General features: G+C 34.4%; 1 protein-coding gene across 1 annotated transcript in view; it reads right to left on the reverse strand.

Moving 5' to 3' along the window:
* Window positions 1-2,100: 2,100 nt before the first annotated feature.
* Window positions 2,101-21,524, reverse strand: part of LOC149568175 (uncharacterized) — a 45,365-nt gene continuing 25,941 nt past the window's right edge. The window contains exons 2-3 of the mRNA XM_089817529.1: window positions 2,562-2,669; window positions 2,101-2,481 (exon numbers count right to left, since the gene is read on the reverse strand). Of these exons, the coding sequence (XP_089673655.1) occupies window positions 2,302-2,481; window positions 2,562-2,669 (288 nt within the window). The 3' untranslated portion in view covers window positions 2,101-2,301. The remainder of the gene's footprint in view (window positions 2,482-2,561; window positions 2,670-21,524) is intronic.

Consider the following 21,524-nt stretch of genomic DNA (forward strand, 5'->3'; position numbering starts at 1 on the left):
TTATGTTCAAGCTAGTCACTACTTGTACTATAATTGGTGAAAGTCATCATGTGTATAGGCAATGTATGCCTAAGCTTACCCCATGTGAACCTATGAGCTGTATGATCTAATCACTTATGCATGTGCATCATAAACCATAGAAAACAACAATATGTATGAATGATGCATGCTTGAGTTAATTACCAGGTTGACATGTGTTGGAAGGATATTGTTCATAAGGGGTTTAGTATGTTCATGCACTAATGTTGGCATTGAACCAACACTTGATTTCATTGTGTTTGCTATTATTTTATTGTAATTAGATTAAATTAAAAGAAAATGCTTAATGAAAAATTTTGATTAATAAGCAAGATCATATTTTATAAGTTTTTTGATAAGCAAGAATAGATTTCTCATACAAGAGGAGAGGGTGAATTCTCTATCTTTGGTATATGAAGTATAGAGCCTTTGATTTTCATATAGGATATATAAGCATCGACATTACAAATGGTCCCTCAAAGATATAATCAAAGTTTAAGAATGGAGCTTATCACTTTCTAGTGTAAACTTATCGATGATGGTCTAGATCTTTCACCACTACTACGATTGAAAATTTTATTTAATTCAAAACTTCCAAATTAATGATAGCTGCTTGGTCAACTTAAAAAGAACCAATGGGGGAAAAAAGTCAAATGAGGGTTGGTTATTGCAAGAAATCTTGCACAATTTGCAATCTCTCAAGAAAAGATGCTTGAAAACTTGGTTACTCCGTGGAAAATGAAGCTAAGAGACAATAAAGTGTGGGGAAAAGTTTGAATTAAGAAAAGCAAGCCAAACATGATCTATCATGCACAAAAAACCCACTTGGACCTCCTCCTCCAAGGCCCTTATGCTTCAAAACCATGAGTAAAGTTTATTTCATGCTTCAAATTAAGTGAATCATTTAAGGATCTAAAAGGTGCTCTTGGATAAAAGATAAATTAAGGATTGATTTATATTAGAGATTTTTAAGAAACAAGAAACGACCAAAGATTTCATCTAGATCATAGAATTTATTCCAAACATTTCTTGTTTTCAAATTTGTTTTGATCTTTGTATGTCCAAATCCAACCTCTAGTGGTAAGCATGAAACCTTGATACAATGAACCTGAACTTTGATGAGATGGCCAAGAGAAACCCTAGACTCTTTAAAGAGAGAGTTATCAATAGAAATGTGAAATGCGTGATATTCAATTTGTGTACCTTCCAACTTCATTAAATATGGGTGCCTTAACAAGAAATTGATCTTCAAAATGGATCAAGTAAGAAATTAGTATAATCATATAAGTGGCGATAAAATTTAGCCATAAGAGCATGTAATGATTCAAGGATCAGCACAATCATTGAGCAAGCTATCAACTTAACAAGGTAATTTTTTAAAAAGAACAAATTCAAGCATAGTTACACAAAAAACAAGTGGGTTGATTGATAAACAAATAAGGTGTACGTTTAATAATGTCAAATGAAGATGTCCATTGATTACTATAAGAATGACTAAGAGAACTTGCATAAGGATGGTTCAAGCTAATTTTAGACTCTTGATTAGCAAAATGAAAATAATTGGATCACTTATGTGATTATTAAAAACTTAGACAATTTGGACATGTTGTCATGAGATTCAAGTAGGCAAATGGTGAAAACAATCAACGACCCTCTATTTTCATTAAGGATTATTGAGGTATATCATCCTCATAAGGATTGACAAAGTATCATATGAGCCATTGAAACTTAGAAAGAAATTACTCTAAGCTCGAAAGACATATGATATCATCTATCTTTTCCACATACAACATATTAGGTTTTGTCATATGGTTTCATACTTGTCTATTTATAGTTATAGTTGACACTCTAGTTCTATTAGTTCTACTGAGTTGTATGATTACATAGACAAGATTAGAAATTTCCCATCTCGCCCAATTTACTAAAAGGGACATCTAGTTGAAGTCCCCCACCAATTTGTGTGTGCATTTGTCTAATTTAATTGGACTCCAACACAATTAGAATATAAGGATTACCTTTATCCAGAAAGGAGAGTTCCTTATTATCCTATAAATATCTTTAATTTTCAACCAAATTGTAATCTTAAAAAAAAAACCTTTGGCTTTCCTATATTGAGAGAACGTTCATCAATCAGTCTACAAATAATGTCAAATCAAAATTATTTCACTAATTGTAGTTACTTATATGAACTATAAGAATTACAAAGAGACACCATTTACTTTTAGGTTTTAAGTTATATATTATATGCAAGTAAGCAATCGAATAAATTAATTGATCAATTAATCAGGACTCTTCCAATAACATCTCGAGATAATTGTTTAGCAAATATCGGCCACTTGACTGTACATCTAATCTCTTCTCACTGGGTTCATATTTCCCCTTGCGAAGCTGATAACGATAGGTTACAGCAGACACAATGTAAGGTTTGTCTTCTATAGTCACACATTCACCGCATTGCATATTCTGCACAAATCACTTCTTAATTCAGCAGATGTCATGCAATAAAGTAGAAGACACCACATTAGACATACTCAAAATATTACCAAAGGAAAGCAGCGGATCCCTAAGTTTCTTGGAGGTGGTGTTACATCAATCACTTTGTAGGGGTGATGATCTTGATTTCTTTTACAGAAAACTTGTACAACATTGACCTGTACATTTTCCAAACAAAACAACATATCAACAATTATTTCATAAACAAAGAAAACATCATAGACAAAAACAAGGAAACAGGCTACTAGAATTTCAGCATCAAAAGATCATTACTGTCCATTTTTAAACCCTGTTTTTACTGATTAAGATCTTTTATCAACATTGCAAAAACAAAACAATAATAGAAGAGAATTGATAGTAATTAAAAATTGGAATGCACAGCTTGTTTGCTTAACCTAACTTCTAAACCTACTCTAGTAATGAGGTCTCTGTGCATAATTTCGGCAGCTTGCTCTCTTTGACAAGTGATAAAGCATATCTAATATCCTCTCTTCATTATCTCACTGCTTCAATAACTAAGGTAAGACTGGAAATGACACCCATGCTGATTGAGTTTCAGCCAACGACGGGGTTTCCAGTCAATAACCTCTACTCAAGAAGTTACAGAAACTCCATCACACTCCAACGATTGCCAGTCAGTCGCAGAGAGCTTGAAAATCTACATTGAAGACACGGGTTGTGCCGAAAATCATCACCTATTTAATGTTAAAATTTCTGTGCTTGCATTATATAATAGACAGACATGAAATTATTACAATTTGAAATATATGTTCAGAGATCAATTTGTAGCATCTGATAATCAGGTGAGAAGAACGAAGCTTGCTACTTCAAACAAACCAACCAGAGAAGAATGAGGAGTCCAACAGGTCCTTGACCACTAAAAGATGCAACAAACGGTTTCATAGTATTATGGTCCTTCACCTTTCTCAATGAATGTATGATTTGCTTACATCTTGCAGTTCCACTGATTGACGCATATTCACTTCCATGCAAACTTTATGCAGTCAACAACCTTTTCTTCTGATACTTTTGTGTCAGCTAATTGGGACTTTCAAGAAGTAGAACAAGCAAGGCACAACTCAGTTGAGCTGCTTTATTGAAAAGGTCAGAAGCCTTGTAAATAAAGAAACTAAAGCATATATAATCTGATGATCAAATAAGCCTGCTACCTAACAATCTACATTCTAATCAGGCTAGAAAATTTAAGGCACGAGAGAGGCCAAAGCAGGAAAAATAAGCATTTATGGTCTCAAGAAAGGAAAGAGAAAACTGAGGATAACCAAGTAAAATTACCATCCAAAGATTTCTGGCTCCCAAAGTAACAACCGTAACCAGTAGAACAAAGATGAACTATAATAGACCATCAAAGATATCAGATTTCTACAATCTATCGTAATTAAGTAGGTTTTTCTAGATTCGATTGTGTAGGTACTTTTAGCATCAACATTTTAGATCACACTCCATAATCCATCATTATGATTCCAAACGTTGATGCTAAAAATAAATACCTATGTAATTGGGCAATACCCAGCTTGCAACTACTATTTTTAGGTGGAGACAAATGTTAATAATAAGATTAGGTTAAGAATATTAAAAAATAAATATATATATTATAAATTTGACATATTTTAATTTATATTTTATTTTATACAAGCACATGTGTGTGTAATGTCCCCTTTTTGGGACATTAGAAGTCAATTAAATAGTTAAGTTGTCAGATTTAACAACTGAGTTTAATCATTTAATAACATGTTAAAATAATTTTGATGGTGATTTTAGTGAAAAAATTAATAGTCATTTTAATATACTTTTCCTAATTTCAAGTTAAAGAGAGGATAATAAAGAGACAGAGGGAAAAAATAAACAAGAGATAGGTAGAAGGAAAATGAAGAGTCAAGGGGATGTGCTAGTAAAGAACATGAAGAAGCTGTTAGGATTAAACCATGGACAAAAATAACAATTACATGCAAATATAACCACTAACAGAAAATAATAGATCACACAGAAAAGAACACAAGGCACCAAGATTTAACGTGGTTCATCCAATCCCTGGGCTACTTCCACCAACCACCAAGTCCAATATTTTTATGATCCAGTGATTACAACTTGATTACAATCCGTAATCCCTTACAGCTCAATACCGTCGCAAGAACCAATTTCGCATCACAACTATATAACAATCCCTAACCCTAAGTTCTTTTATACAAGTATTTTTACCGCTCTAGTGTTATAATTAATAATTACATGTCGGCCCAAAATTCCGATAAAATAGGGCCCAAAAAATTTATGAAGTATGTACGTACTTTCCTGATCAGTGACCACAATCTAACAGAGCTCATTCTTAGCATGCTTGGTTTATGTTTTCTGGTAGAAAATTTGGGAGCTTCTAGCTTTCTATTATGAAACCTGAGGAGGGAAACCTCAAGACTCCTAGGTGGATTGGATGGTTGTAACGAAGTTTTCTATGGATAAATTTGTGAAGTCTTCATCTGAAGAAAAACTTGCAATAATGGACATGGTTCATATCTGTTTGGAATATAGGGTTGTAATAACTTATCCTCATATTTAATTTTCAATCTTTATTTCAGTCTAATTATAGGATTTCCAGTATAATCTAATGGATAAATAGGGCATCTCCTTTCAGCCTAAGAAGTTTTTATGAGTGACATAGAAGTGCAACTTGGTTGCTAGGAAGGATTTTTGGGTATAGCTACATTGGAATATTTTACTCACAACTCCGAGAAAAGCCAATATTTTAAATTATTTTAATTCTGAAGACAGACATAAGATGAGCTTTTAATATTCAGTGGTATTGAACCCGGGTGTGGCAATAGTTTGCATTAAAATATTTGCAAGAATATTTATTATTTTTATTTGCATCGGCTTCCTTTCTTGATTGCTATATGGTAAAGTAGTCTGTGGGCACGAATTTTATTATGTAAATGGATAGTGTTTCCGTTGGACTTGTATTAGAGAGTAAGGGGATTAAATTATTGAAGGCATAAACTATCAAATGTTTTGCGATTAATATTTGTTGTGTTTGGGACAAAAACATCAACTGAGGAAGAAAATAATATCATGGCCGCTCTATGATGCTGCAAAGTATTTGCTGAGACTTTTCCGAGACCCGGACATATTATCTAACAGTCCGGACGGCAGTATGTGAACAAGTGATGATTAACTAAGTGGAAGTTTATTATATATATAAAATATTATTTTATTAAGTCAATCAGTCCTTAAATAGCGAAATTATAAAGTCGTGGTGTTCTTATTTATATGAAGGAAATAAGAATCAATAAATTGAATGAAAACTCAATGATGTTTGGCAAGAATTTATCTTACTCGGCATGGGCACTATCTGTCATCCGAGTCATGAATTTAAGTCTTGAGAATTGAGCACAGCATTCGGGGCATAGTTGCAAGTGGGAATGTTGTAGCTGTTTTATCTCCTCAGAAACTTAACTTCATTTGTTAGCACTGAGATACATGTTGTGAGGAGGAGAAAAGTATATTTTGAAAAGGGGAAAAGTATATTTTGAAAAGGGGAATCCTTATTTGCTAATCATATCTGCGGATCATTCACATAGGAGAATATTGTACATTTGGCAGGTTGCTTTCAGATTGTCTGGTTAATCAAACTTAACACGACTGACTTTACAGATTAAGAAAACATCTCAGAACTGCACCCTTCAAGAAAGCAGTCCATTCAAGCTAAGCGTGTTGATTGCAGAAAATCAGAAATATTGCAATTTCATTATCAGTCGAACATAGGAATGTCATAGAATTTATCTAAGTGGAAGACTCGTACAAATTCTTGAAAATTTGGGAACACGATCTATATGCAAATTGAACATTCTAAACAGTTGGAGCCCTTTGCAAAAGGATATATTCTTCAAATTTCATGTGCTACTAAGAAGGTGCGAACCCAGTCTACTATCTTGTTAAATTTGCAGCAGAAATTTAAATTGGAAAAAGCATTGTTTTCCTTCTATGTATGCCTTTTTATGTTTGTGTGTCTTCTCAAACAAACAATATCTATGCAACAATTAGCAAATAATGCAAACAAGGTCTGATTACAAACTAAGGCATAAAAATTGGGACAGATTTGAGGGGCTGTTGGCAGTGGTATCATCTTACAGCCTATGGGAGTGTGCATCAGATAGAATGAAGCCAAATGAAAATCAGAAAAGTATTTTTTTTCGAAAGAACTCAATGATACATTTAATGGTGATCAGCAAAGGAACTTGCAGAAAGAAAAAGTAGAATATTGGCTCTGTGTAATTGGACTACAATTCGAGTCAATGAAATTTCTCAATCACATTCTCTCTAAGTTAAAGGAATTAAACACATATTCATCCAAAGTAGACCAATCAGATTGGAGGTTTCTAAATTGGACTTTGATTCCCTCAATGCTCACTTTGGTCCAGCAAAAGTTTATGAAACATCCACATAAAGATGTTAGACTTGCAATTGCTTCATGTCTCTGTGAATTTACACTCCTGTAACACCCTATAATGATGATGTACTGAGGAAGATTCTACAACTTATTGTGAAGGGCTTTTACGGGTTACACTATGTCAAAGGCTCAATCTTTGTTAAGAGGGCTATAAGATTCTAGAAATCATATCAAGAGAGATCATTTTCTATTATGATTGATCTTATATATAATGATTTGATTCTTCAAATGTTTCAATGCTTCTTAGGCAGAAATCAAGAAACATCCTCCAAACAATGTGAGGGCTTGTATGCAAACTATTATGTCTTTAATCTTAGATGAAATGATGATATATGCAAGTGGTTACAATCAAACTTGTTGGCCATTTGGAGAAAGAAGCATAATATCTCACCTATGACTCATGAGTTCTCAAAAGGGTTGATTGAGTAGAAGCTTTAAAAGTTTAAGACATAGATGATTAAAAATGAACTAATCTCAATGGACTTATAGTTTGCAGGTTCCTGCAAAAAAGTAAGAACCAAATGAGAAGGGAGCAGATTGTCTGGTTAATATTGAGAACAAAATTATAATATTGCCAAATTGCACCAAGGTTGGAATAGGAAGTTGAAAGGTCGTGGGTAGTTGAAAAAATATCAAAAAAAAATGTTATAAGTATCAATGTATGGTCATTCCAAATTGTTGTCCTGCATTTTGTCACCACAAATTGTAGATAACAGTATGAAACTTTTTCAACTTTGTTTAGTTTTTCTCTGTGTTGATTCATTATTTAATTGTCCGACATTGATCAACTAATTGACCCCAATTGATATTATGATTCTTTTTACTGAAGGCTTTCATCAAGTCCTTTTAGTTTTTTTTCTTTGCTGAGCTTATGTTTGATTTTTGAAGCTTTCAACATCCTTTTTCACGTTTTTAATGTGTGTTTGTTTGCTTTTGGTCTTTTGGTTTTGCTCAAATCATTGCTTTCGGTTTTCCCTTCGATTCAGCTTATCTTAGGACTATCTTGACAATCAAAAGATATGACAAATAAGTGCCCAAAAAGTGGACTTTCCAGATGCAATTGCATGAATTTAAAAATCATATTATATTTTAATGTTGACATTCACTTTTTGAAAAATATAACATAAATTCACTTTATATTATGTTTTTAAGTTACTTTATCACTTAAATTTGTCACTTCAATGACTATAGTGCACTTTATGTTATATTTCCATGTTGAGTTGTGTTTTAAATTTTTCACTAAGTGACTTTATTAACTATATAATTTGATTTTTTTTTTTGAATGATTTATGTTTTATTTAAAATATCTAAGTTAAATATTACTTTGTGAAATGATATTTGCACATAGTAATTAAACTATATAGTGTAAATGTTATTTTTGACCCAATTAAGTGATATTTCCTCAAAAATTACTTAGACATGTGCTTAATTGATCATTTAAGTTGTGCATATACATGTTTTTCAACCTTTTACATGTTTACATGTAAATGCCTCTAGAGACCACGATTTTGCACTAGAAAGGCATTTTGAATTACTTAAACATGTAAATGCATGTATTTTAAAAAAACATGCAATGGATCTCCTAGAATGCGACTTGCATCTAAAGGCCCTATTTAAAACATGCAATGACCCTCCAAGAATGTGATTTTGCACTACATGCTTGTTTTTGACAATATTTAAAACATGTAATACCCCTCCTAGAATGTGATTTGCATCTAGACTCCTTATTCATGTATTTTAAAGCATGCAAATGCATTACAAGAGTGTGATTTGCATAAGAATCAATTCATTTGCATTTTAAAACATGCAAACTCCCTTATACATTGTGATTTTGCACTCCATCACATATTATTGCTTCCTGAGACCACCTTTTTGCAAATAAGGGAAAAAAGGTCCATGTTCATGCAAACCAAGGGCACATTTTTGCCAAGAACGTCCAGATTTGCTTGTTTCATGGCATGAAATCCATTCCAAAAGGGATGTTTTGGCATTTCCATGCCTTCCCATGCTTAGGGCGTTTCTATTCCTTGCAAAACCGTCACATTTTATTGCCTTGAAAGGCCACGTTTTGATCAAAAACGCCCAGATTTTCCCTTTTCAAGCTCACGTTTTCCATCAATGAAGGGTCGTTTTTGAGTTTGGATGCATATTGTTGCCTTTGGGAATCATGTTTTTATCATCCAATGATAAAGACATTTCATGTCAAGGTATATTGAGAACACGTTTTTGGCAAAAAAAGTCCCTCTTCTTGATATTTAGCAAAAACAACTTGTGTATTGCGGGTTTTAGAGCACGTTTTTGGCATATCCATGCAAAAACGCTTATTTCATTGCTCATTAATGTCCATCACTTGCAAAGTTGAAGGAGTCAATACAGTTGGTTGTGGATTTGAATTTGGAGAGCTTTTCATCAAACCTATCAATCCTCCACATTTGGGTCTTTGATCACCAAATTGAAGTTTTCAACTCCTTGCCATTTCATTGCATCTTTCCATTCATCTTTGTACATTTGTCCCAAGATGTGGCATAAAAAGTGCAATTTTTCTTTAAATAAGAGGAGAAATTCCATTTTTGAGTGTTGAGAAATTTTCCAAGTTCTAAATTCGAATTTGCATAAGAAAGCATTTTTGTTCTTGTCATGTTTGAGTCGAAGATCAAACGTATGTTTTTGTTTTGTCTTTAGTTTGTGCATGTTGTTTTCTTGTTGTTTTGATTTCCTTTTTTCGGAAAGGTTAAGGATTCTTTCCCAAGAATGCAAGAGCATATCACACCTTTTCATTTTCCACCTTTTCATGCTAGTGCATCACATCTTTTCACCAACACATGTCAAAACATATTGCAACCATTTCCTAATATATACAATTACATTCAAAGAGCATTTACATGTAATTCCATCCTTCATCCACATTTACATGAACTAACTCTATAGCCACTTACATGTAATTCCATCCTCTGAACCTAATTACATGTTTACATCAAGTCATGATTACATGTAAATCATTTTACATGTAATTGAATCCGGAGAATCCGACTTTGGTAGGTCACTCTTTAAACACCGAAGTCGTTTACATGTAATTGCATCCGAAGAATCCGACATTGGTAGGTCACTCTTTAAACACCAAAGTCACCATTTGCCAACATCCATGTGCATCCCAACTTGCATTCTTGGCTATACCCACAAAAGCCCATCTTTTCCCACATGCAATTCACCCTTGAGAGTCTGATTTTGACCCTTTCTGCTCAAATATATATGCCTTTCAGATCATTTCCAGCCATCATATGTATTTCATACGTATCTAATTCATACTTAGAACACTCATCCCTCATGGATTTGTCATTGTAACTCAAATTCCAAAGTTTTCATGGATGTTTTCATCTTCATGTTATAATGCACTTTTCAAGAAATGTTAGAACTTCTTCAAAGAATGAAGACATCCAATAAAGGAGGTGTGCTTCGAATCTCACGAAGCAATAATTCATTTGGTTTCCATTTTCCCAATGGTTGTTCGAGAACTTGAGTTCGTGTGGGAATGTTCCAAGCACTTTGTTTCAAAAAACAAAAAGAGAATTAAAGATGCTACTGAAAGGTTGTTCTAAGTTTACATTCGGTCACCATTGAGAAGGCTTTCAAAGTGTTAAAGACTCTGGAATGTGTCAATCTACAAACGAGAATTAACGACAACACAAACAAAAAAATGCTTGATCACATCAAGTTTTCAAATGACAAATAGCAACTCATCAAGAGGATGCAGTAGTGCAAAATACAAGAATCCCCGATCCTACAAGCATTGCCAAGTACAAAGCCCTTCAGAACAATCCCTAGGATTGTTTCAACTCTCCTCCATCTTCTTCCTTCTTTAGTTTTCATGATTGTAGTTGGAGAGAATGAATTGCATGAAAATATGTAATTACATGTAATTCGATTGCATGTCCTTATGACATGTAATCCAATAATTTCTCTCACCTAGTGTGACCGAGTCAAAGTTGGTTGAGTTTCTCCCACTTTTTCCTCCACTTTTTTCTCAAATCCTTTGCCTATATAAAGGAGTGCCCTCTCATTATAAAAATGATCTTTTATTGTATGCAAAAGTGCTCTAGAGAAATTGTGCAAGCATAACTTTAATTGTGTAGTACTATTTTGAAAGAAAAGTGAATACAAAGAGACAATTGGAGCTGAACTTTGATTGAGTGATTAATTGTGATTAGTGCAAGTATAAATAGTTAAGAAGCAATTGGAGACAAAGCTTTGACTAGGAGAGGTTATGGTGATACATAGACTAGAAGCTTTGACTATAGCTTGTATCTCCTTAATTCACAAAAATAGTAAGAATTATTTACTTCTGGAAGTCTTTGTATCTCCTTAATTCTTATAGTATAGATAAAGACCGAACTTAGAGCCAAACTGATACACTTTCAGCTAGCCTTTGAGTTAGTGTTTGGTTTATTGGTATCACCATTTACAATTTTAGATAGAAGTGTAGTTAGAGGTTTCATCTTGCCCATTACTTGCCCCGCGGGTAAGTGGATTCTTTTCTGAAAGTTAAGAGGAAAGAATATTGGTAATACCCTTTCAAAATCTCTCAACTTCTTGCTTACCTTGAGTTGATCCAAAGAACGGTGAGAAGGGGAACCTTCCCTTTAAGGTAGGAAAGGCTCTATCTTATACGTTATGGCTAGTCTACCTATTTTGTGACTGAGTTTTACCCAAACTGTCAATTGCAAAATATCCACTCAACACAAATCATAATGAAAAGAAGGAATACATTTTGTTTAAGTTTGGTGAGTCAAATTTCTTGTTTTGTAGTTCCTAAATAGTCATTTCTTCTATTTCCAGATCTTGTATGACCATGTACAGCCTAGAAATGGTCTATTATTAGTTTGATACGTTAGATTAATCAATAATCTTTTATTTGGTACTGGTTTGGATCATTTTGGTGAAGAATTGAATGATTTATGAAGATTTTATGGATGGCAATTTTCAGATTTTCAGAATACAGTCATGTTGCAGCAATGTGTACGGTTATGTAATGAATGTTTCGAGAGATAAAACTTTTATTTATGGAAACGAGGGATGAATTAACTTCCTAATGCTATTGATTTGGTAGATTTTTGTTAAGCTTTGTTAAAGTTATGATAATTTTGGTGAAAATTGGTTTTAGTAAGAGGGGTCTATATCTCAATTCCACAGTTGGATTTCCTTAATTTTTGGATATGTTTGAAAAAACCTAATTTTATAGATTCTGAGCAAAGCGATTTCAAAATAGATATCTGGAACAAAAGTTATGGATGACTACGTACAGGTTAATGAGGAGAGCTAGAAGTTTAATTTGTTTTGTGTTTTCTTCTTCTAGGTGTTTAAAATGAAACTTGGAACTTCAAAGATGGTTTGATATACGTTACTTGAATAGCTTAAAGCCTCTGATATGCTGATGGGATGTCTTGGTGATGTTGGTGTTTAAAAGATCTTGGTCTTACTTGTGAGGATTGATAGGAAGGTAAGGAGTCAAGTTGGAGTTGTGAATGTGGGAGTAGGAACAAGGGGTTTAAGGAGTTGGGTAGATTGGAGAGAGAGTCCATTGCCTATTTATCTTGAGGCCTAACTCATATTGGAGATTGGCTATTGCCTTGGGAGACTTGCCTAGACTAATTTGGACTTTGCCTTGTCCTAGTTCATCCTTACTTGCATCACAAGGTAAGTGTTTACTCGGGTATAGTTGTGTTACTTGTACAAAATAAACAAGAATGTTATTTACAAAATCTAGGACATCAAATACACAACATAGAACATCAAGTATGAATAGAATTTCCAAAAAAATAGAGCATTTATTTCACTAAACTAATATGCAATGTGTACATGACAAGATGATAGTCAGTCCCCGACACATACAAAATGAGCGCATGTATAGAAGTTCTCGGTTGGTTAAGATGTCTAATTGACAATCCCCTTATTAGGGAGTACGAAAACAATTACAAAACTTAGTTTACTTGCCAAGTAGGCAATTGAATTTGAACACAGCTGCTCTTGAATAAATAATATTTATTACTACAATTGCACTAAACCGCCCACACACCCCCCAAAAAAAAAAAAAAAAATCATATTCGAAATAACAAGACCAAAGAGGGGTTGGCTACAAGAAAACTACTAATGAGGGTGAGAAGACATACCTCAACAAGCAAAAGATGTTGATGTAAAGATGGAAGTAGCAGAGAGTTGTTAGTGAAGACACTACACCTCCTTTATACGGACCATCAAATCTTGTTTGGACATTAACTCTTGTTCCCTTGACCCCTTCACCATGAGGATCACACTCATGAGCCATGCCTTTGTCTGGTTCAGTTTGGCTACCTTGGCCTAATACTTCTACTCCTCTTTGCTAGTTGTCTACTCATCTCAATCAAATGTGCATTACACTCAACTAGCTGTTTTTGTTGACCCTCCATAGTGACCTCCACTAATCACCACCCATGTTCAGCAGTGATGAGATGAGTTTGTTGGGTGCTCCTAATAGTGTCTCATATGACCTACCAACTCTATATGGACACTTTTCATCAAATTAAGTGTCATGTCCCTAACCTCCTTCACCTCACCTCATCATAACCTGTAGAATATCTCCCTATAAACGGGCCCTCCATGCAATTGAATGTAGTTTGTTGTGTCGTCCACCTGTGGTAGGTATGAGACATGATCCCAACATGGCAAGCGTCTCTACACTCAACCATCCTTGAGATGTGAAACACCAAGAGAACCGTCCTTCACACTTTCCTTGCATAAATGCTAGGATCCTCTATGCCTCTATAGCCACCATGGATGGCGTGACCTTATCAAATTAGTGGGATAGCTTGGCAATGTTGTGCTAATGCCATGTCCTCCAACTCGCCTAGATATCATTGCATCATGTAGAGAGCTTGAGTCATATCAAAGATGTGATTTAGAACAAATTCATTAGTTGCTTCAATGCTATCTTATATGCCCACAGCAATTTAGGATGATTGAAGCCCTTTCAAATTCAATTGATGACCACCATTGCTCCTTCCACTCCTTTGTTTAGGGTTTTCCAAAGGTCAAAAAGACTAAGGGACAAAATAACAAATTGTTTCCACACCAATTCTGCACTAACTTTCATTTTGTCCTAGTTTTAACCCTATTTTTCAATGATTTGGCAATTTTGCAAGTTTTTGCAATGGCTTTTTTTGCCATGTTTTGGGGATTTTGACATGATTTTAATGCATTTTCTCATGAAATGTGAATCGTTTAGGGAAACAATCAACTAGCTCTAGAATTCAAAATTAATAGGGTATAGTCACAATTTTTTGTAGATCATTGCTTCTATGAATCATACAATACCAATCGATACCCCCCTACTTATCCTGTCCAAATGCCTACAAAGCAATAAAGTAGATAAACTATTGCAAAAATAAAATAATGCAACGACACCCTTCTAACTCTCTCCCTATACCCTATAAGTAGGAAAGGTGGATATATGGATCTTGGAAAATTTGTTACCATGTTAGGTATCCATGTACAAAATAATCACTTCAAAAATAGATAAAATTGTCCCCCATTAAAGGATGATGAGAAAAAATATACGACCTTGTTCAAAAGAATCTATATCAATGCTTGATACTTGACTATGAAAACTAAAGATTATAAATGATCACTAAACCATAGCTGAGAAAACTATGGAAAGAAAAAACTTTCCAGGGGTTGAAAACAAATGGCGAAAACTTAGCACTTAAAAATTTGCTTAAATACAATTAGAAATGCATTATATCGCACAATTCAGTGAGGAGATGCATCCAATGAGTACATAAAAGAAAGTTGAGTCTAGATATATTTGATTGATTAAAATGCAAATTGGGTACAAAATGACAACCCCGTATGGAATGTTTTATGGTTGATAACTTGATAGTCTAAAGCAATATTAAAACTAGAAAATTATTTTTGTAAACCTATAAGTAATTACAAAATTGAAGTAATTTACATCTCTCTTCCAAATTATAGTAAAAACTAGGGGAAAAGATAGAGGGTCTAGGCCTAAGAATCTACTGTGGCTACACCTCCTCGCTCAGCATGACTGGTCATGGCTCAACCTCCATCCTAGATGTAGATGTTGTTGGCATTTACAATGACTCCTCATCATCTTCAACTTCCTCACCCTCCTCACATCATCTAGTGTGAATCCAAATCCACCCCTCTTCTCCATAGCCTCTCTCTAAATCATAGAGATCATCCTCTGTAAACAATGGGCATTGCTCATGTAATGCCCAATCACTATAAAGATATAAATCATCCAAACCTATTAGACCAGCTAGTGCTTCCTCTACCCTCCTCATGCGCAACCTATTACATCCCAAATTTTTGATCTTTTAAAATATAATTATAGCCATTGTAATGGTTAGTTAAAAACTCTTGAATATCATGATCTTGTGAAGTGGAAGTTATGATTAAATGAATTGATTCATGTGTAAATGACTTGTTAGTTGATTATTGTTATTTCGACTAAAAATGAATGCTTATATTTTAAAATAAATGTTAGTTGTGGTTAGCCATTGTGACAGTTATCAGTTATTGTGTTTTCTTGATATTTCAATTTAAATGGAGGAACATGTTATTATTGTGGAAATATGCATTTTTTGTAGGACAAAGGGGGAAGCATTGCTAAACAGAATTCAAGGAATGGGGCACCAATTTACTCCATCATCAGACCATCAGATATGGGTTCTAATTACCTTGGTGAAGGATTTAATAGCTAGGCAACAGAGTACACCTTGGACAGTCCATGAACTACTTGGTTAATTCATAAAACAAGAGGAAACATTAAACATTTAATATCATGAGAAAAACTATTACCTTTCTATTTACTTGTGAGACTGTGGTATGGTCAACAACTATGAATTTATATGTATATATATATATAATGACAACATGTTATTTGCTAACATCTATAAGTTGCACCTACATGTATATATATGTATATGTGTGGGTGCACGAGCAATATTAGAATTATATGTGCTCTTAATATTACACACGCATATATGTGTGTGTGTACACACAACTATAGGTAGAATTCAATAGCATGATGACATAACATATATATATATATATATATATATATATATATATATATATATATATATATATATATATATGTTTTAAACCAGGAGAAAGTATAATCTTTATGTTTTTATGACTCCATATCGATAAGTGTTTGCCATGTTATGGGCATCAATCTTTTAAATTTGAAATTATGAAGTTCTTGTAACCGATATTGAGCTCTTTCTTGTACCCGGAAGCATGAGAGGCTTTATCTTCTCTCCCTGTAGTTGAAGGATCATTCATTCATTCACTTTATTCTTGTCATGTGATTACTCTAAACCAAAGTATCTTCCTCTACTTTTCGTCCTGTTCTGGAACATATTACCATACTAAATTTGTGGTGTTGGGCCACGTTGGTGAAAGTATTATCACATGGAGTTGTTGCCTTAGGACCATATCAACAGATTGAATTGTTTTCTCAGGTCATGAAACCATTTACACAAGTCTTTTATTTCATGTTATGCCTTTTTCAATGCAAACTTTTTTTTAAAATCACTGTCGAATGAAGGAATATCATGATCACGAGCTTGGTTACATATCTAGGCCGTAACCAAGGGTCAAAAGTAATACAAATTTTTGATAAGCGCCAGCCCTGCTCATCCTTTATTTACGACTAGTTTCTTATCTATGCATATCAAGTGCATACCCATAGAGACTGATCCGATATAGTTCCCTTAAGATTGAATGCTCAATGATTGTCCAATACATGATATTGTATGTTTGTATAAGGATTGTTCCATCAATTGGCATTAAGTATTTATCTTTTTTATACACTAGTATTTGCTATATGTCAATTTTGATAGGAATCAGAATGGTATACACAAAATCTGACTGATAAGTCTCATAATTACCAACGATCTCCTAGGATGCACCCAAGACCAGCTGAGTCAAGTGTAAATGGGTGAAGAGGAGAGGTATTCCTACAGAGAAGAATAAACTATTAATCAATGTCTAAAGTGCATGAACATTAAAAAAAAAGGAAAATTGTTTAGTCCAAGTCAGCTCATGAATGTCCAAAGTTTATTCAGTTGTCAAGTCGAGCAGTGGTAATCGGGCTATTCATTTGCACATCTGAATCCTTGGCCAAGGTAGATTTGAGGCATGCTTGCCACAATTGATCACTAGAGGTCGGAAGTGCTAGCTGACAGAGGGAAGGTTGATGGAGGAATTCCTCAGCCTTGTCTGTTGCTTAGCTGACACTGTAACACCGGAATGCTCGGATGGCACAACTATGGTGCCCCAAGCCTAACTCGAGGCAGGGAGGGCCTTTCTCGTAAGAGATTGAGTGAGGATATGTTAAGGTCCGTGGTTGGGAGGTTAAGCCTAGGTCAATGTTTCCCCTCTTCACCAGATGTCGAGGCTTGCACAACACATCAACAGTTATTTCAGTACATGTATGAATTCTAAATCTTTTACTTGTACATACATTTATGTTACTTTGAAATGTATAATTGTAAATATAGTTAAATTGATTAGTTTCTTATGGAAGTTAAATTAGTTGTCTTTCATATGAAATGGATATAGTCGTTGCTTAAATTCTGATTTTATATCTTGTCTAATAAATTCAGTTCATAGTTTCATTTCTGTATGATGTAATGGTTTTTCAATTACTTTGTCATTTTGTTATGATATTTGATTATAATCTTAGAATATGTTCTCTACTTTCAGCTTAGTAAAAATGGTATGTTACACAACCAAAGATTATATTTCACAAAGACAAGGTCATTGAGGCAATTCTCAATTTAACTTGTTCCTCTTCTTCATGTAGAGAACCTTGAACAAGCTCCAATTGCATCTCAGGCCTCAAAGAAACACAAAAAAACGAATTAGAATTCACTTTTTTGCATACTAGGTCATTTATTATGTCATGGCAAGTTAATGGCGAAGCATAAAAACTCATGAGTGTTTCACTACTTAGTGTGTATTTCATCTATGTAATAGAACAACTTTAACAAGAAACAAACACAAAAGTGTAAGCAGAAGATAAGTTTTTGCTTAAAGAAATAAAAGGGAAAAAGGATCAAAATGTCTTTGGAAACTGCTACAACGTCAACATGCCAAGCAAAACATGTCACAATCACATAGCAATCTCAAGCCTAATCGGAATTTTACGATAGGAGAAGACAACCAATTGCCACCTCATCTTATATTGTTATTTGATCAATCATCCCGGTGAAGAGAAAATATTTGGCCTTTGGAGAATGACTATGATGGCCCATGTTTTCAGCTTGCTCCATCCATCAAGTTATATCCATTCTTTGAAAATTTTATTCATCACATGATTTGGATTGGCATTCTTGAACTTGCACCTGATCTCAACTTGATTGTATTTGAAAATGCCTTCAAGCGATTAGACTTGTCACTCTAATCTCAATCTTGAATTCCAACTTGATCTTCATGTGGTTGAATCCTTTTCTTGATCTTGAACTTAAATTTCACGTGATTTCAATTTGAACAGCCACAATGTCTTGTTTTGAGCCCTACTCTTTGGGAGTCCTCATGCATTTTTCTGAGCTCTCTTAGAACAATCCACTAGTTTCTTATTGATAGTAAGTACGTCTTTGCATAAATGAATGGCATATGTATGAACTTAGCTTCAAGTATTGGTTGCACATTGATCTACATTAATGGTTTTAATGGAATCGTGCTAGTTTGAACATCTTACATTTACCTTAGGAGATTGCACTAGCTTAGTTGATGTCGATGGCTAAAGTAAGTCTAGTAGAGTTACAAAGACATCCACAGCTTCTTGCATTGTAGGAGTAGATTAGTTTTCTAAACCCTTTCCCTCGCAATTTGGTTGGAAGTGATTGAAGTTAAAGTCAAGTTCATATCCATTGAATAAAAACTAAGTTACCGATTCGAATGTGGATTCCGAAGCATATGGGATGCGGGGATTTTTTTTTTTAAGGATGCGGATGCGAGAGGAAACGTGTATATATATATATATATATATATAAACATATGCAAAGAAATGCAAGAAATACACAAAAACAAATCATTTGATAAATCATAATATGACTATGAATCTATGATACTTAACAGTTAACTGGAACCCTTAAACAAAATTCAAGATATTTCAAAATTCATATGATATTCATATATCAATATCAATATGTGCTTGTCCAACATTAGCGTTTAGTCTTGACTCTTAAACAATAAGTTCAAATAGGTCATGTTCAAGATTCCAACAAAATAAAATTTAAAAACATGGTAAATGATTGAAGTCTGAAGATTCGATCAATCAGAATCTGACTTTGAATCATAGGGATTCGCAAGAAAATCCACATTCTCATTGTCATCTCCAACTGCTGAAAGATCATTTGAACCAAGCATGGTTCCACTTATGCTAGATGCACCACGTGCCACACTAACATAGCCCGGGCTTGTGTAGTCAGCTGGTGATTCTTTGATTGCTACCACCATTTCCTTCCAATATGGTGATCTCACCAAGTTGAAAGAAAGCCCATTCGCATAGAGGCAACGTGCAATAGCTTCTTCAGCGCGGTCTCTTGCCCCCATTTTAAATGCGGTGTCCAATGGGCCTCTTTTATAAGAAAATAAATAAATTTTAATTAGTTCCTAACAACTATGAACATCAATGATCATGCATACAAGTGGAAAGAAGTGAGAAAAACTACTAAAATAGATACCCAAAGTTGCTTCTACATATCTTTCAAAAAAAAGAATTTGAAAAAAAACTTTAAAAAAATCTTCAAGAACTTGAAAAAAATCATCAAAAACTCAAAAAAATTCATCTAAATACTCAAGAAAAGAATTGATCACTTACCTTGAATGGTTTAAACTTCTTTGAGAAAGCTATCTCTCCCTCTTCGATTGATCCTCTTCGAAAATGCTGAACTTAGCTTCACAATGGAGTGGCTGTAGGTGCAAACAAAATTCTAAAATGACTCTTGTGAATGCTTCTATGTTGTCTTCTAGGGTCGTTTTAGGGTTTTATTGTGAAAAAACACTTTAAAAAATGCTTTTAGTCACATGTTATGAAAGTTTAAGTTAAAATATACTATATTTTATTGTTTTCCCGCCTAACTCCTGCGGATGCGTCCAGATGCTCCCGGATTCCCTGCGAGTGCTGCCTGGAAGCCACCTGCAGACATTCGGATGCGGTTGGAAGCTAAGTATCAGCTTCCACCCGCATCTCAGCTTCCACCCGCATCCGGATGCCTGCGGGTGGCTTCCGAGCAGCACCCGCAACGCATCCGGAGGCTTCCTGCATCCGTCCACATCGGATGCAGAAGCCAAGCCCTACTGGCATGAATCGGTATCTGAGAATAAAAAGTATAAGTCCCTTTTTGATAACTAGCATATCACATCATTATAACTAAGTGAAAGTCCACAATAAGGAGCCTTGAGGTTATCTCATTTAATCACACAATCCATATACATTGTTTAGCATATAAGCATCCTTATTCAAGAGGATTGGAGGTTTAGCATTTCATCTTAGAATACTATGTATTCGATTATGCATGTTGTAGTGAAAACAAACTCACACCAATAGTTCTCTTGCATGAAAACTCGATATTAAGGAAACACAATCATGATTTTACTTCCTCGGGCCGTTAATCATGAAGACTCCTTCAAATACAGTTAAAATCTCAACACAAATCTGCAACTCACAATAACTGATGTTTCCCACTTCTTAATGAACTCAAATTTGTAAATTTAAACATCATGCAAGGTTGATATAATACAAAATAAATCCCATCATGAAAAATATGCCTTGGCTAGTACCAAAATATTGCATAGCTTGATTTCATACCAAAAATCAACAAAAGGAAATGTTTTCCAAATGATGCAGTCTTCATGTATCATAACATCCTGTGAGGCAACTTCTTTCACCTCATCAACTCATTCTTCTTTATCAAGTGATCTTTTAGGAGGATTACCAAGAAGAATCCAATTGTACTTAATCATAAGACTCTACTCAACACCATGAAATAATCTCCAGTATTCATTAAGTATTTCACATGAACCAAGGCACTAATCATAGTAGAATAGTTTCTCTGTCCACTTAATATTAATAGTCTTTGGTGGTATATCAGGATACTGTGATGACACTCTCAATGGTGTTGACACATGTAGGTTGAGGGAAACCCTAGCCACATTAATAGTGTTTTGTAGAGATTTTTTCAATGGGCTTCATGAGGGGTTGCTTCTATGGTCATCAGGGGTGACTGTTGGCAACGTTTTGGTTGTTCTTCCTACTAATTCAGAGGCAACATTTTTATGGTGTGGGGGGTTATTTGCATGGTATTCGGGGTTGGGTGTTTTCCATCTGCAAAAAGGAAGTTTTAGAAGCCAGGTGCTTGTTGTGGGTGCCTTTGCGGATGGTGTCCTTTTTCTCTTGATCCTATGGTTATCATCTTGCATTCAAGGGGACCTTGCATGGTTGTGAGAAGAGGTCGTTTTAGAGGAGTAGGCATGTTGTTTAAGGATGCAG

The sequence above is a fragment of the Cupressus sempervirens genome, chromosome 3, assembly GCF_028749045.1.
Source record: "Cupressus sempervirens isolate cs-2001-9-10 chromosome 3, ASM2874904v1, whole genome shotgun sequence".
NCBI lineage: Eukaryota > Viridiplantae > Streptophyta > Pinopsida > Cupressales > Cupressaceae > Cupressus > Cupressus sempervirens.